Consider the following 16,393-nt stretch of genomic DNA (forward strand, 5'->3'; position numbering starts at 1 on the left):
GTGGTGTTAGAATACCGAACAAACTCGCATATGGATTTAATACAGGGTGATTCCTCTATGCGGAGAGTTGTTTCACGGCTTTAGGTTTAGGGAAGGGACCGTAAGGAAGTGAGCGACAGAAACTCTGATTCATTTACTTGCAAATGTATTAATGCATGCTGTCGCTGCGCTGGCTTCAGTATGTAAAATATAAGCCTCATGCTTGATCTGACGCACGTGGCTGATTGCACACACGCTTCCGCTCCTCACAGTGAGTGGCCCAGATTTCTTCCGCTCAGCTTTAAATGATCTCATGTGTGTTGGCAGCCGATTAACGGGTGATGATAGGTTTTTAGAAATAGGTGCTTTTGAAAAAAATGCTTTTGAAGCATGTCCTTTTTTTCTTTGTTTAAATACTTTGCCATGTCCCAGTGTAGTGTGGACAATGTGAACTATGATCCTGGTTCCTGGTTTAGGAAACCTGTATGAAAACAGTCATTACTATGGTATGGTGAGTAGCAGCAAGGTTCGCATAGGCAAGGACCACTTATGCTTTCTTTAGAAATAAAAAATAGAGTTATTTTTGATATTTTAAGGCATTTTATTAGGTATGCAAGATATAAATATTCTGTCCGATACTTATATCGATAATTACATTTTTCAGTAACCGAATTTGGCCACTGTTATTTTAGTATTATTTATAAACTATCATAGTATTTATTAATATTTTGAATTATTTTTTTATTTTTATTTTTTAGTTTAATTTTTAACCATTTTATTATGTGCTTTTGCCATTTTAATTAGTTTTTTTATTCAATATAATATAGGTTTAATTTATTTTTATTTCAGTTTTAGTCATTTTAGTAGTTATTTTATCTCAGTTAGTTGCCTAGGCAACACTTATAATTTTCATATAAGTTCAATCTAATATTCATGGTTTCATTTCTGTCAGCTTCATTTCAATTTACAGAATTATTGTTAAGCGTTTTAGTTTTAGTTAACAATAACAATGATTTGGGCATCAGCATTATAATGTACAGTATGAAAAATGGATATTCCTTTTAAGATTTGCTAAAGATTACATTTAACAGTGTTATAAAATGAGTGTTTATAAGATTAAAGTTTTCAAAGAACTTAAATACAATTTGTGTTATTTACTCACCGTTGTGCTGTTGAAAATCAGTATGGCTTTCTTACTTCTGCAGATCACAAATGAATATATTTTGAACATTGGGGTCCACTCCACACAACATTGACTTTCATACACATTTTTCAAAAACCCTCTTTTACATTTCACTGAAAAAGGATAGTCTTGGAGGTTTGTAATGGCATGTGAGTAAAATGATTACAGAATTTTCATTTTGGTACTGAATGTTATTTTCAGCCATACATGTAATTGTGGTAATTAAAAAGTGGCTGAATTTGATCCCTTACTTCCCATACTTCACCATGTTTGTGGAGTACATGGACTTACATGTCACTTATTTTTACACAGAGGTTATGGAAACCTACTATCTGTAGACAGGTCGATTCATTCGTCTTGTGATCACTCAAGGGAACGTTAATACCGACACAATATCATCCTGTTCTGAAAAGCAGCCTTAAAAGTCCAGTTCTTATCTGATCGTTGACTGTTTGCTGTGATCCTTCCACCTCTCACAAAGACCCTGGTTTTCCCGTTCATCTGCTTTAGACACTTCTGGAATTCGAATAATCACTTCCATGGCAACCCCTGACCCAGTCCCTTCTGATGGAGTAAATATTGACTCGAGCGCCTCCCGCCTCAGTGTTTCTCGCTGACCGGACGAGTCTAGGAGTCAGTTCTTGACAGTGTGTGGGGTGTGTTTACATTCACAGCTCTTCAAATGAAACTAGCCTTTTGACTTCCTGTCGATATATATTGCTTAATATGTCAGGATCAACCGTGAAATAATGTCTTGTTTTTGAAGGTGTCGTAATAAGGTTTATGCAGGTAGTGCACATCCAGCATTGTTAACCCTGTGTAATGATTTACTGAACTGTCAGTAACAGGGAAGCATTCATGAAGAAGAGGGGAGGCATGTTAACATGGAGCCTAAGCTATATCCTCTTGGTGAATGTGATTTCACTAAGATGCTCCTCCATCCTTGTTGATCATGGAACAACATTCCAATCGTCCAATCAGATCTGAGGGATAGGTTTACCGTTAATGCCAAGTTTAGGCTTTCGATAAGGGTTGGGGCTTCTACAGCTACGCTATTCTTATTCAGCTATCATTTCCCTCTGATTTTGGGGATAAGTTATGGTTAGGGTTATGTTTAGGAGTAGGGACAGGGTTAGAGCTATATTTTTGGACAGAAATGTCATTCCAGGATCAACAAAAGATTTTGATCCAGGAGCACATCTTACTTGGCAAAATCACGGCGACCATGTATGCATGCATGTATGAACTTGTCTAAAATCAATATCACATTTGTTATCATGCTGATATCTGGGGAAAAACTGCACTCTTACAGTATACAGACTAAATCATGCAGTGAAAGCATGCACTCTAAAGGCGCACCCGCACTAGTCTAATCTACAAGACTACATCACGTATCGTATGCATGCATTCTGGGTGTGTGTTAGGGATATACTGTACTTGATAATGTCAGATTGCACACCCCTAACTGTATGTACTGTATACACTCACCTAAAGGATTATTAGGAACACCATACTAATACTGTGTTTGACCCCCTTTCACCTTCAGAACTGCCTTAATTCTACGTGGCATTGATTCAACAAGGTGCTGAAAGCATTCTTTAGAAATGTTGGCCCATATTGATAGGATAGCAAAAATCATATATTGTGATTTCTGGATTTATTTTTTTTTTAGATTATGTCTCTCACAGTGGACATGCACCTACGATGACAATTTCAGACCCCTCCACGATTTCCAAGTGGGAGAACTTGCAAAATAGCAGGGTGTTCAAATACTTATTTTCCTCACTGTAGCTGTAAACATGCCCACCTCAATGAACTTATTCATTGTAATTCCTACAATCCTGAGCTGGATTCAAGTCCCAGATGGAATGTTATCATGGCATAGTGATTACAGAACGAATGTTGATAAACTCTCTCCAGAACAAGCGTTAGGATTAGAGCTTGATTGGTATGATGTATAAAGTTGTAAAGCGTCCAACTTCCCTTCAAGTAAATACAGTAAGCATAATAATATAAAACATACCCAAATCTTTATGTCCACATATGTAAGGATTGTTATCAGAGCACAGTTAAAACATTTTATATTTGTATTGGTGTGATATTTTTAATATTGTATTATGTAATTGCTAAGCAAAACATAATTGTTATACACTACCAAATTTTTTTATTTTTTTTTAATGAAAGAAATGAATACTTTTGAGCAAGGATGCATTAAATTGATTTGTAATTTATATATTTTTAAATATATAATCTGATCAGTTCATTTTTAATAATTCATATTCTTTTGGCACTAAGATTTACAATAAGACTTTTCTGAATGAATTAACAGCTAAATGAGTCACAATTAGGATGAGAGCAGGCAGCTGAAAAAAGTTAGTAGCATCATATTTAATGCAAGTGTGTTGAGAGAAACCATTTTATTTAATTTGGCTCTAGTTTGGCAAATACATTGGCCATGGTATATTAAAGGTTGATCGTATGACGTGTCTGTGAGACCACAGAAAACCATGACAAAACCTCAGCTGCTAAACTGGAGGGTTTTCCCCCTCTCACACCTCTGCTGCTCTGCCCTAGTGTGGTTTCAGGTGCTTTTCCAGTTCGACTTTTCTCAGCAAGTGAATTAAACGCTTTCATCCACATGTTTTCTCTGGCTTAGACGCTGCCGTACAACTCGTACCAAAGGAGCTTATCCACTGGTAATGAAACGTTTGATGTTGACCATGCAAATGCAGGAATAACAAGATGGATATCTTTGGCCTTCTGGCACCTGTTGGCCCGACAGTGATGGGAAAGGGGAGAAAAATACAGCTTGCATTAAATGTTGTAAAGGTAAAATAACAGCATTGTGGTGTAGAAAGTTGAGACCTCCATTTCCAACGATTCATTATTCACTATTCCATTGCTACAACTAAATTTAGGATTTCAAATGATTTTCTCTCTTACTTTTTTTTTAAAGTGCCCCTATTATGCTATTTTAAAGGTTCCTAATGTTGTTTTGGAGTCTCCTACAACAGGTTTGCATGCATCCACAGTCAAAAAACACACTTTCTTATAATATTCATTGCACATCACCTCATTTCTCAAAAGAGTCTGAAAACGATTTGTTTGATGATTCGGTTCTCTAAACCCCTCCTTTCCGAGAGCCTCCTTTGCTATGATTGGTCAGATGGCTCAGTCTGTTGTGATTGGTCAACCGCTTACAGGTCGTGTCGGAAACAATATACCCATTACCAAATCTGAATTTCAGATCCAGATCTTCCTCAGCACTTGATACACAGTGATATGAATAGTAAAGATGACGTCGGTTTTATCGTATTAATTTAAGTGCGAGTCCTCATGCTTTGGAAGTGCAGCAAAGTGGATTTGCAGTGCTGAAAACAATGCTTTCTCAACATGTCGACACACGAACCAATATCTTCCAGTCTCAGCTACAACTACAGTGTTTGAGGGTCAAAGTAGCAATGTTCGTGAGCAGCCAATAAAACCATAGGCTGGCATTATGCAAATTTGTTACGTAGTTTCTAACAGGAAGTGAGAAAGAAATTACTGACGACTCGTTTCGGCAGTTCAGAATCGATTCTTTCTTTTAGGAGACTTTATCACTTTATTTGTCGTCTTTGAAACTTTGCAGACCCTTTTACATTCACAAACAGCAAGATTACACACTACATGAAAGGAAATCTCTGAAAAAGCATTAATTGGGGCACTTTAATGGAAGCATAAGCTTAAACGTTTTGAATTGTGCCACAAAGTAAATAATGTATGTGAACACTCATTAACTAAAACCATTCAAAATTGTTTTCGGTAATTGAAATGAAAGATGAAATAGAAATATAAGATGGAAAAAAATAACCTTAAAGTTGGAATAAAACAATAAAACTGAAAATTGAAAACATAACAATAAAAGCTAGTTCAAAATATTAATAATTGCTATAATAGTGTATAAATAATACTAAAATAACAATAACAATACAACCTTATGCTTCGCTCCATAGCATAATTCCATTGGAGAACCATGTGAAAGTCACAGTTGTAGCCATTATGATTTGCATACACACTAGTTTACACTATAAATGAAATGGCATTATGATGCTCATTAAATAGGAAATCCAGTGCTTTATTTAGTTAATTTTGTCAATGGGTTTTTATCATGCTTCACCCTGTTACACCACAAATCAAAGCCCCTTCGTCTGATGAAAGAAAGGAGAATAAGTTCTCATGAACAAGACGTGTCAACAGAAAAAGCTGAGTTGTAATTCCTGTTTTGCTCAAACCCCTGGGAAGTATGTGGGATTCATGATCCTCTGGCTTTCCTCCTGCATAATTAAGCGAATCTGAAGCCTTTCATCACGGGTTGGACTCTTCCTCGCTCGCTGTCTGCAGGTGTTTTCCTCATCCTCGGGCGGCCCGGGGCGAGAACGTTCACACGCTGGCAGCTAACCCATTCTGAATGATGGGAATGTTTGTGACGTTTCATGTTTCTTTCATGTTTCTGGATATTGATGCTTGAATGTAATTTAGCAGTGGTTTTGGTTCTGGTTTGTCAGAAAAAGAGGAATTATCGCTGGCTGCGTAGCAACAGACAAGTGAATAGTTGCAGTATCACACACTCCAGATTGCAAGGCTTGATGGGTTGAGAACAATGGACGCTTTTGTTTTGTCCAACTGAAGGAGCCCCAGTTGGGCTTTTTTTCACATGACTGAAAAATAATGGGTTACAGTAATCAGGAAGATAACATATATAGGTGTGTGTACTACTTAACTATATTTTGGGGACAAATTTGTTCCCAGAAGTGACCAAAATCTCCAAAAACCTCCCTCATTTGGTTTAAAAAAATAAATAAATTAAAGTTTTTTTTTTTTTTTTTATGTAAAAATGCAGAAAGTTGTGTGTGATGGGTAGGTTTAGGGGCAGGGTTAGTGTAAAGTGATAGAAGATACAGTTTGTACAGTATAAAAACCATTACTTCTATGGAGTGTTCCCATTTAGATAGGCAAGTAAACGTGTGTGTGCGTGTGTGAGGCACACGTACAGGCATGTATACTACTTTTGTATGCCTGAATCTGCTACCAGTCATGTCTCTGTAACTTCACGTGTGTTTGTGGTTGTGCATAACTGTACAGCATGTACGTGTACTAGCTAGCCCTGGTTGAAATGGGCTAGGCTACGCACCCCAGCTGATCTTCGGTGCACAGACGAGTCCGGAGGGGGAATATCGACCCTCCACCCCCACACACTGACCCCTCCGCTATAGCTGTACTCCTCTCTGAGCTATCTGTCTCTCACACCGCTCAAGAATCAATCCTCTGCCTTCCCATAGAAATCAGAGCCTGTCTCCGTAACGCTGAGGGGGATGGGGCGTCTCCGGTTCATCCGATCCGTCGGAATCTCCTCAGCTGTTAGATAACAGCCTCTCACCCCGTTTACACATGTGACATGAGCAGCCCTTCTCACAGCCGTGGTGTGTGAGTGTGATTTAGCTTTTGTTCCCATGTTAGGGATTATTTTTAGGGCATGTTTTGTATTTGTACACCCACAAAAATATAGAGATACACACACTTGGGAATGAATATTTAATTTAAGTGCGGTTTTAAGATTTTTTTAATATAACGTAAAAAATATTTGTGTCTGTGTGTGGATCAATAGACAGACAGATATGTACTATGCCCTTAATAATTTACATTTCATCTCATATTGTAAGATAATTAATCCGGTGCTTATTCAGGGGTGAACATACATTTACATTTATGCATTTGGCAGACGCTTTCATCCAAAGTGACTCGCATTGCATTTCAATGTGCACATTTACATTCTTATCAGACGCTCTTCTGTTTGAGCTACAGGAAAGCTGCATACAACTTTTCTATAAAATGTCAAGGTGTTTTTTTTCTTCATTTTAGTTGATAGACCACCATAGTTAAATTAACCAATTAAAGCACCAAAACCCAACGCTATGCTGTCACATACGGCTAACCAATTTATTTGAGATGTGGTTTAGTTTGCCTGAGGCGAAGTTAAATGCAAGTTTGTTTTTATCCAGTCCTTTAATTGGTGCGCCACAGAAATCTAACACCCTGTCCTGGGCGCAGTGGGATAGAAATCACGTCCTAATTTGTGTTTGGATTAAATTGGATGATTCCCTGGTCTATTCTCAGATTTACCAGTGTTCGAGATATGTTTGAGGCTTAAGCAATATCCAGAAGAAAGCCTGTCTGCTCATCTTTCAAATATGGAGAGATTTATCAAAAATGTTGATGATGAATTTTTGAGTCAAACATGAATGAATGAGGCACTTTACTATGTTCTACTGTACACCCGAAGTGCCTACAGTCATATCAGGGGTCTCTCATCAACCATGCGACGTACCAGTTAGTTCACTACACACCAGCTATCGGTGGAGAGGAGACAGAGGGATCGAGCCAAGTCAGTGGATGCGGATTATTAGGAGGCCAGAGGAGGGAATCATTCACTAACACCCCTTCCAACAGCAACCTAGTTTTCCCAGAAGCTCTCGCATCCAGGTACTGACCAGGCCCAACCCTGCTTAGCTTGGACTGGGCAACCAGTCTTGTACCACAGGGTGATATGGCTATGGCAAACATTACCAATATTGCTTTGTTTATGAATAATATTGATGCCTAATTACTTTTCTAAGCATTCAGACTAATAGTTGGGCTTTCCCCCCCACCTTGGACCAGTAAGTAGAACACCCTTTAAAGCAATGCCTTGGCATTCACTAATCGTTTTTCAGAAAACGTACACAATATAGACCTACTTTTATTAACCTTTCTGTCATTTTGTCATTTTTAATGCAGAATCAGTTTTGTTGTTGTGTGGTTTTATTGTTCAAATAGCCCTTTCAATTCTGCATTTGTTCCTATGTCCGTCAGCTAGACCTCATAAGCCATTGACACAAGTCAGTGAATGAACGTCCTGTTCCCAGTTGTTGTTTGCCATAGATCAATGATGCTTTACATAATGCCAGAATCCTTCTTCCGATGATCATTCGTCACATTTCGAACCTCAATAAGGTCGTTCCCGGACACGACTGTGGCCTTGGGCACGGAGATCGCGTTAACTAGAGCCAAACATTCACACCTTGCGTGGGAAATTAGATTTGCCTTTATTTGTAATGTCTGGGCCTTTGCTTTTAATGACCGTTTTTATTGTGGCTGGACATTAGTGAGGCATGAGCTGCTCTTTGATTACCCAGAGTTCATCTCATTGTGGTTTAGTGTTATCAAACGTGTCAGTAAATTCATCCTGCTACTTACAATTAGAGCTCCATTAATTGGACATTAACAAGACATCCTTGTTGTTGCAGGATGCTAGTTTTCCCTTGACACTGAATGAAATACACAGGGACAGTAGCACCCATAAATGAAACATTTATGTAATCTGGAGCCCATATGGTTGAGGACATAGCCTACATACTAATAAGCTGTTGTTTCTCTCTCTTTCAGTTTTCTTAAACAACTTTTCACGGGGACTCCAAACAATCATGCATTACAGCCGTTTTCTAACACAGATTGCATTTTTGGCAGGAAAAGGGCCTAAATGGTTTATAAAAGAGGATTTTTGTAAAGCCAAACTATCAGATATTCCGGTTTATTCTTGACAAGAACAAATAATTGAATGAAATCTCTATGAATATTCACATCAAGTCTGTCTGACCTAATGTGACACTTAAAATGAAAAAACATTTTTTTTATTGTTTTCTCTCTTTATTTTTGTTGCTTTTCCTTTTATTTATTTTTTATTTTTTTTGTATTTTTATCTGTTGGGGGTTTTTTTAGGTTGTTTTTCCCTTGTTTTTCCCTTTTAGTTTCTTTTTTATTAAGCCTAGTTGTTTTGAGTTTTCTTTTGTCGTTTTTTTTTTCTTATAGCCTATTCTTTGTTTTGTTTTTATTTTGTTTGATGTTTTTTGTCTTAGGTTTTGTTTTTATTTCGTTTCTTAGTTTTGTTTTTGTTGCGGTAGTTGTTTTAGTCTTTCTCTTTCATTATGTTGTTTTGCTTTTCTTTTGTTTTGTAATTTCAGTCTGTAATCTGTTTTTCTTTTTGCTCTGATTTGATGCTGAACATTTCATTCCAATGCTTTTTTTTATCAAGGAATTTTATCTACTGTATAGAATATTTTATGTCATTAGAATCGATGTGGACAGGCCTTCTGTCATGAAAAAATAACATGGCACTGCCAGTGAACCTGAAGAGCGCAGGTCTCTCTAATGAAAGCTCCTCTGCGACGGCTCCGCTCCCGCAGGGCTCCAGGGCCCTCGGCCGCTCCCTGACCCCTCATTCACACTGCTCTGCTGAGATTAGTTCCCCTCCACCGGGCCTGTCACAGCTCCTCTAAGAGACCCTTCGCCATGAGCTGCCAGTCCTTCGGGCTTTCTAGGAAAAGAGACTTTCGTTGTAGAGAATTTATCATCCCGTGGGCAAGCGGGGGCTTGTTCTGCACGGGTGAGGAGCGTTTACAGAGAGCTAAGGGCTGGAAAGAAGTGTGTGCTGAGTGAGGTTTGTGTGGGTGGATGGGAAATCGTCTCTGTCTGTCCCTCAAAGAATGTGTGTGTCTGTGCTGGCAGACAGACAGTATGACATGTGGAAGAATGTGTGAGTGTGTTGGGGGGTCCGGGAGGATCGTATTGCAGCGGCTGTCACTGGTATGTGAGAGGAAACAGCTGAGCGCTCCTGTAGTCGTCTAAAGTGAGGTTAAAGTGCACTAAACACAACCTCAGGCTTCTGTGGGGCGCACAAACTGCGGCCACTCGGTTTCTGTAATGTTTCACTTTGATCAGATTTGACTGTGATAAAATGACATTCACATGCCAGGCATTCTTTCATTTTCTTTTTTTTTTTACTCGCTTTTAGGAATCTCTGACTTTTTATTAGTGCTGCTTGCTTAGGCAGAACCCCTAATGGCAAGTATGGAAGTGCATTTTCCATATACATTTCTGGTGTTATTGAGACCCATCAGGGCATGTTATTGCATTAACAATTAGTCCTTGTAATATTTAATCAAAATCTAATCACTGAAACATATCCATTTTCAAGGTCCGATCACCAATTTGTGATGAAAAAAATCAAGGCCCACCCGTTTATTTTTTTCTCATTGATTCTTATTTCTTCTAAAAACACATTTTGAAACTATCCAGAACACCGTAGGATCATGGCAGTGAGATTTGCATGCTCAGCAAACACATTTTTTTTAAAGAAAATGTAAACATCTAGTTCATTAAAATGACCTGAATTCCAATATATGGTTGAAGAGTTCAGTAATGAGATTACGGTTTAACACGGAATAGCTCTCTAGATAAAGATATTTTAGCGCACCAGTATCACTGTTTATTTGTGTTGCTTAAGGAATAACAGAATATTGCTTGCGTGCATAGTTGGTTAATAATTCATGGTTCATACATAAATCATGAAAACAGGCTGGTCTCTAGCGACAGCGCTGGAAAAAGAGAGGGTCAAATATTCGTTTGAAGTGTTTTAATGTTACAAATTAGATGAAAGTTATTTTTCTGAACAACATATTTTTTTATTATTTTTATATATATATATATATATATATATATATATATATATATATATATATATATATATATATATATATATATATATATATATATATATAACATGAAAAACCCTACAATTCATGAATGTAATAGTATGTTACAGGCAGTGTGGGCTGGTGGTTAGAAATGTAGACTGGTAGCTGTAGGTTCAGATACTGAAAAAAAAAAAAAAAAGATTCATGAACCTGAACATTTTTAATTGATAAGTAGGTACAGTATATCCCCAGGTTTCCTCAGTAAAATGATGTGCAGTACCTACAATCCTGTGCTAATATTCAGCCCCATAGCAGACAATATATGAATTTATATAATCAGGATTTGTAAATATTTTCTGACTTATGACTATATATTCAGATTTACATTTATACTGTATATTCAGAGTTACAACTATATTTTCGGTTTTACATTTATATATATATTCAGGGTTATAAGTCTGAATATATAGATACAAGACTAAAATGTAAAGATTTTATATTTATATATATATATATATATATATATATATATATATATATATATATATATATATATATATATATATACATATACATATAGCCTACATATACATATACATACACATATATATATATATATATATATATATATATATATATATATATATATATATATATATATATATATACATATACATATACACACACACACACACACACACACACACACACACACACACATATATATATATATATATATATATATATATATATATATATATATATATATATATATATATATATATATACACACACATTTTTTTTCTATACATTTTAGTCTTGTATCTATAATGTATGTAAATCATGACCATACAAATGTAAATCCAAATATGTAGTTATAACTATATATTCGGATTGACATACTTTTATATATTCAAATTTGTATATTTATATACAGATTTCATTTCTATTTTGAATTTTTTATAAACTAATTTAAATTACTCTAGTATTAAGCGTATAGCAAGGTGTTTGTGGTAAAATCATGATCTGAAAGATCTGTGTCTTTTCAGGCCTAGGCCATGGGCGGAGCCAAGAGTAAACCCAAAGAGCTCAACCAGCGCTCCCGGAGTCTGGACGATGGCACCGGAGGACACCACTCTAGTCCCAACCCGTCATCCTTCACCCCCAACCGAAGTCCTCCGGTGGACGGTAGCAGACGTGGCACCCAGCCCATGATCAATGCAGAGCAGGCGCTGTTTGGAGGAGTGATCCCCACTACCATCACATCTCCTAACAGGGGCGGCATGCTAGCGGGTAACACACCTCTGTCTGATCCGGAATGCAATGTGTCATTATTACGGTTCTGCTTTCGGTGACTTTCAGTATTAAAGTGTTAAAGGAAATGGGCAAAGAAGTCTGAGGGTGAATTGACTAAACAGTTGCTCTACTTTGGTGCAGGAAAAACATGCGTCTTATTCACAGTACTGCTTTTCATCACGCCTACTGTCAATGTAAATCAGGCTCGTCATGTATACAATTATAGCTGGTGCAATCAATTTTTAATGAATTAACTGAGTTAAAATCTCATTAATGACAGTCACAGTTTTCCTGTAAGGCCACATCAGACCGTTAATGGACAGCCTGATGCATACTCAAACAAATATAGCAAAGGATTTTCCTAACTCCCAAGCTCCGCTCTGATTGGCTGGCGAGTCTCTTAGAGTCAAGATGCACAGGTTTTGTCGGTCCACGTGGAAACGTGATACAATGAGCAATTTCTGCGGAAAACTACTTGAATGGATTTTCTGCAGTTTGTCCATTTAAATAAGTAGTACTTTTTTACTTTTTGATGGATTGAAATTTTGGCCAAAAAAGTTTGTGAACATTGTGCATTTTTCACAGTATTAATCTAAAATATTCAGTATTTTCTGTACAATAGTGGTATTGCACAAATTGCAATGGACGCAGATGAAATGATTATACGAGCTTTTGCTTTCTGCACCATCTTTAAAGTTCAGCAAACATTAGGTTGAGCCTTCGTCCTCCATTGAAAAGGGTCATGTGATCACGGTTGGCGTCATTCACCACCGTCGCTTTTTCAGACGTACGACTCGCATTGACGGGAATGTCCGATCTGTCCGCTTACAAATGCACAATGCATGATTCATATCAGATTTATTTCCACATATGCATGAGACCTGAAACCTATCTGAGAATATCGGAATCCATGTGCTTGTATACTGCTTATACATTCCTTGGTCATATCCGATTTGTGCCACATGGGAGGAAAAAATTGGATTTAGGTCACTTAAATGTATCCTTAGTCACCACAGTCTTTATGCTGATAGTCACAAATCTGACTCTGCAAGTCTAGACTATTTTTGGATGCCCATTTCCATTAGCAACCCAACATTGCATTATTTACTTATGTTGATGAAATTTCCCTGCTGAAGTTTTTTTTAAAATTGAATGCATCAAGATAACAGTCTATGTTTGTCTCTTGTATTTTTCCATAGGCGGCGTGACCACGTTTGTGGCTTTGTATGACTACGAGTCACGAACCGCCTCTGATTTGTCATTCAGGAAAGGAGAACGACTCCAGATTGTCAATAACACGTAAGAGGGAAACGCACAAACATACTCGCGCAAAAATAACAGGGCTCCCGGGGGCGATAGACACACCCACCGAGGCAGACATCCACACACACACGCACATGTCTCTCATCTGTCTGGGCTCTGGCTGTTCTGGCTGTCTCCCCCCCCCAGCACATGTAGCCCCCCCTCCTCTTCCTCTTCGGTAACCATAGGAACTGGCTCCCTCTGAAGGCGCTGCATTTGTGGGAGATGACGGCTTTTTGTTCTCTGGATTCCTTTTTTGGTCTTCCTGTGCACAAGAAAAGCTCAGCTGCACGTCTTTACCTCCACTTCCCCTCCCGGACCAAAGGGAGCATTTTCCTTCCTTTCTACACCTGCGGTTCACTTCCTTATTTCAGTGTACAGCGCTACCGTTAAGAGAAGAAAGAAGAAAAAAACACACTCTTAGTAACATCCTCTGGTTTCAGCACAAAGCGGACCTGGTGATTTTCTTTTTATGTCAGGCCAAACACAGTGTAGTATGTGGATGAATCCTTCAAAACAGACCTTGTCTGGGTCATATTTAAACCCCAAATCAATAAAAGAGGATTTTTTTAAAATATTTTGCTGAAAGAAAATGAAGCATGTATCTAGTAACATTAAGTATGTTTACATCGAGATATGTGTATATATACATATAATATAATAATATAATATATAATATAATATATATCATTTCATGATATTAAAATGAAAGAATGACCAATGTTTTTATAAATTGCATAATAAGACTCAAGATGAATCATTCTGATAAATCATTCACTGAATTAATCTAATGCAAATTAGCATATGATTCACTTAATGAACTGGGGTAATCACTTTCAGTCATATCAGACTCGATGATACATTTTATGTGTTCTTAAGTTTGTGAAACTTAAATCAGCATCATGTAGTTTTTACAATCGTTTATAATAAAAATAAATCAGTTTTTTAAACATTAAGGGTGTGTTCACACTTGGCAAGTTAGGTTTGATTAAAATGAACTAGTGCGGTTTGTTTGAATAAGTGTGAACGCTCCATCTGAACCCTGGTGTGCACCAAACAAACCGAAAAAGATGGGTCTCGGTCCACTTCCAAACGAACTCTGGGTGCGGTTCAACTGAAATATGAACGCAACACGGACCAAAGAGACTAAACGAACCAAAAACAGGATATGATGTCACAAGACCCTAAAAAGACAGAATGCTCAAGCATACATGTTTTTTCTCATCACAAATATGTCATAAAAGCCGTTAAAAAAAAAAAAAAAAATCTCTAGGTTCAGTGTTAAAAATGACAGTGTGAACGCTAAGCAAACCAAAAGAACCAATAGAACCGAATGTGTGAACACACCCTACAAATGTGTGAACACACCCTACAACAGTTTACCAAAATAGTGTTGTAGTTAAGACCAATTATAGGGATTTTGAACAGAAACCTAGGCACTAGGTGAGATTCACCCTCTAAACCATAACCAATCCCCACTGCTGCCCATTACCCATCCCAGAAGCCACCGATAATAGAGTAATCTAAGCTTTTTAACCAAATCTCTAAGCTGCTCCGGCTTATGCTGGGACCTTCAGAGTCATGTGTCAGTACACATTTAGAGATAATCAAATGCACATTACAGTAATTGTTTTCCACATTTTTAGTACTTCACAGACAAGTTGGATAAAAGCTTTGTTTTCAGTGCGTCATTGCTGCGATTTGACCTTCAGTCAATTTTTGAGGCGATGTGGGATGTTTGTAGCTTCTGCTGTTTGCTTTTAATGTCCAAAACACTTCACGTCTCCTCTGTGTTTTTCCTCTACACGCTCTCAATCGTTTATGTAGGAGAAAGTTGAACCCCAGGTTGGTAAAGTTGCTCTTGCTTTCAGCTTTCAATGTCCATTTTCTATGCGTGTGTTTGTGTATGTGTCATTTCACCATTTGCTTGTCCACCTGAGATTTGTCCTGACTTTCTAGAGATTGTGGAAGTGGTCCATAAATAGTGTCACATTTCCTCATAACTGGCTCACTCACAACCATTTTACATTTGTCCTTCACATTGACTTTGTGGTTGGTCCTTTAGTGTATTGTCGATTTTTTCCTTTACATTTGTTTAGGCTGCATGCCAATATTCATGTTATCTGCATTGCTAGATTAGGTCAGTTCATCCCAAATCATTGAACGATGAAAATAATGTCAAATATACAATTTTCTATCCTGTGTTGACATATTTCCTGTTTAAACAGGTAGTTGTCATGGGAACATCTACATGACCCTTTTTTTTTTTTTTAAATAGTAAAATATAAACTAAATATAAAGTTGAACAGACTTGCACTTAAACCCACTAAATTCAGATTTTGATTTCATGGGGTCATTAAATGAATGAACCTAAAAGCAATAATGTTAAGATAACATTAGCATTTAGCTAAATTAACAGTAAAAATATAGACTAATGGCTACTGGCTACATTTTGAGTTTAGCTAAGTTTTGATTCTCATTCCAGAGATCATTTTATTGGACAGAAATCTGTATACGGCCCACAAATTAAAAGACTAAATGTGCATAGCGTGACTAAATGCGAATGTGTTTTAAAAAAATGTTTTGTGCATATATGCTATGCTAAGAGTACGTTAACATATAAATGGCCTCAAAGCTAACAGACTTTGTCACAGTTTGTTTTCATGTGGTCAATATCATTAAAAACAATGATGTTAAGATAGCAGTAGCATTTAGCTAAATTAACATAGCCAATAGCCTTTAGTTTAACTAACTTAATAGTTCTCATTCTCATTCCATGGATGATTTTATTGGACAATCATTTGTAAGTGGCCCTGTGAATTGAAAGACTTAATTCGAATGTGTGCTAAATGTTTTTTTCATGCATATAAGCTATTCTAAGAGTACACTAGCATAGAAATGGCCTCAAAGCTAACAGACTTGGACTAAAATGCTCTAAAACTGTCATTTTTATTTCATGTGGTCATTAAATTATTATCATTAAAAGCAATAATGTTAAGATAGCAGTAGCATTTAGATAAATTAAAAGTAAAAATCTAAACTAAAGGCTATTGGCTATGTTTGACTTGCTAGTTCTAATTTT

General features: G+C 37.0%; 1 protein-coding gene across 3 annotated transcripts in view; it reads left to right on the forward strand.

The window, feature by feature from the left end:
- Positions 1-16,393, forward strand: part of src (v-src avian sarcoma (Schmidt-Ruppin A-2) viral oncogene homolog) — a 48,785-nt gene that overhangs the window by 15,050 nt on the left and 17,342 nt on the right. For 2 of the 3 annotated variants that reach the window (XM_084098776.1, XM_084098777.1), the window contains exons 2-3: positions 11,763-12,006; positions 13,209-13,308. In XM_084098776.1, the coding sequence (XP_083954902.1) occupies positions 11,772-12,006; positions 13,209-13,308 (335 nt within the window). In that variant the 5' untranslated portion in view covers positions 11,763-11,771. Of the gene's footprint in view, positions 1-11,762; positions 12,007-13,208; positions 13,309-15,138; positions 15,157-16,393 lie in introns of all 3 variants that reach the window. The other variant, XM_084098775.1, reaches the window with a different exon arrangement.

Source organism: Abramis brama, assembly GCF_963993115.1.
Source record: "Abramis brama genome assembly, chromosome: 22".
NCBI classification, from domain to species: Eukaryota; Metazoa; Chordata; class Actinopteri; order Cypriniformes; family Leuciscidae; genus Abramis; species Abramis brama.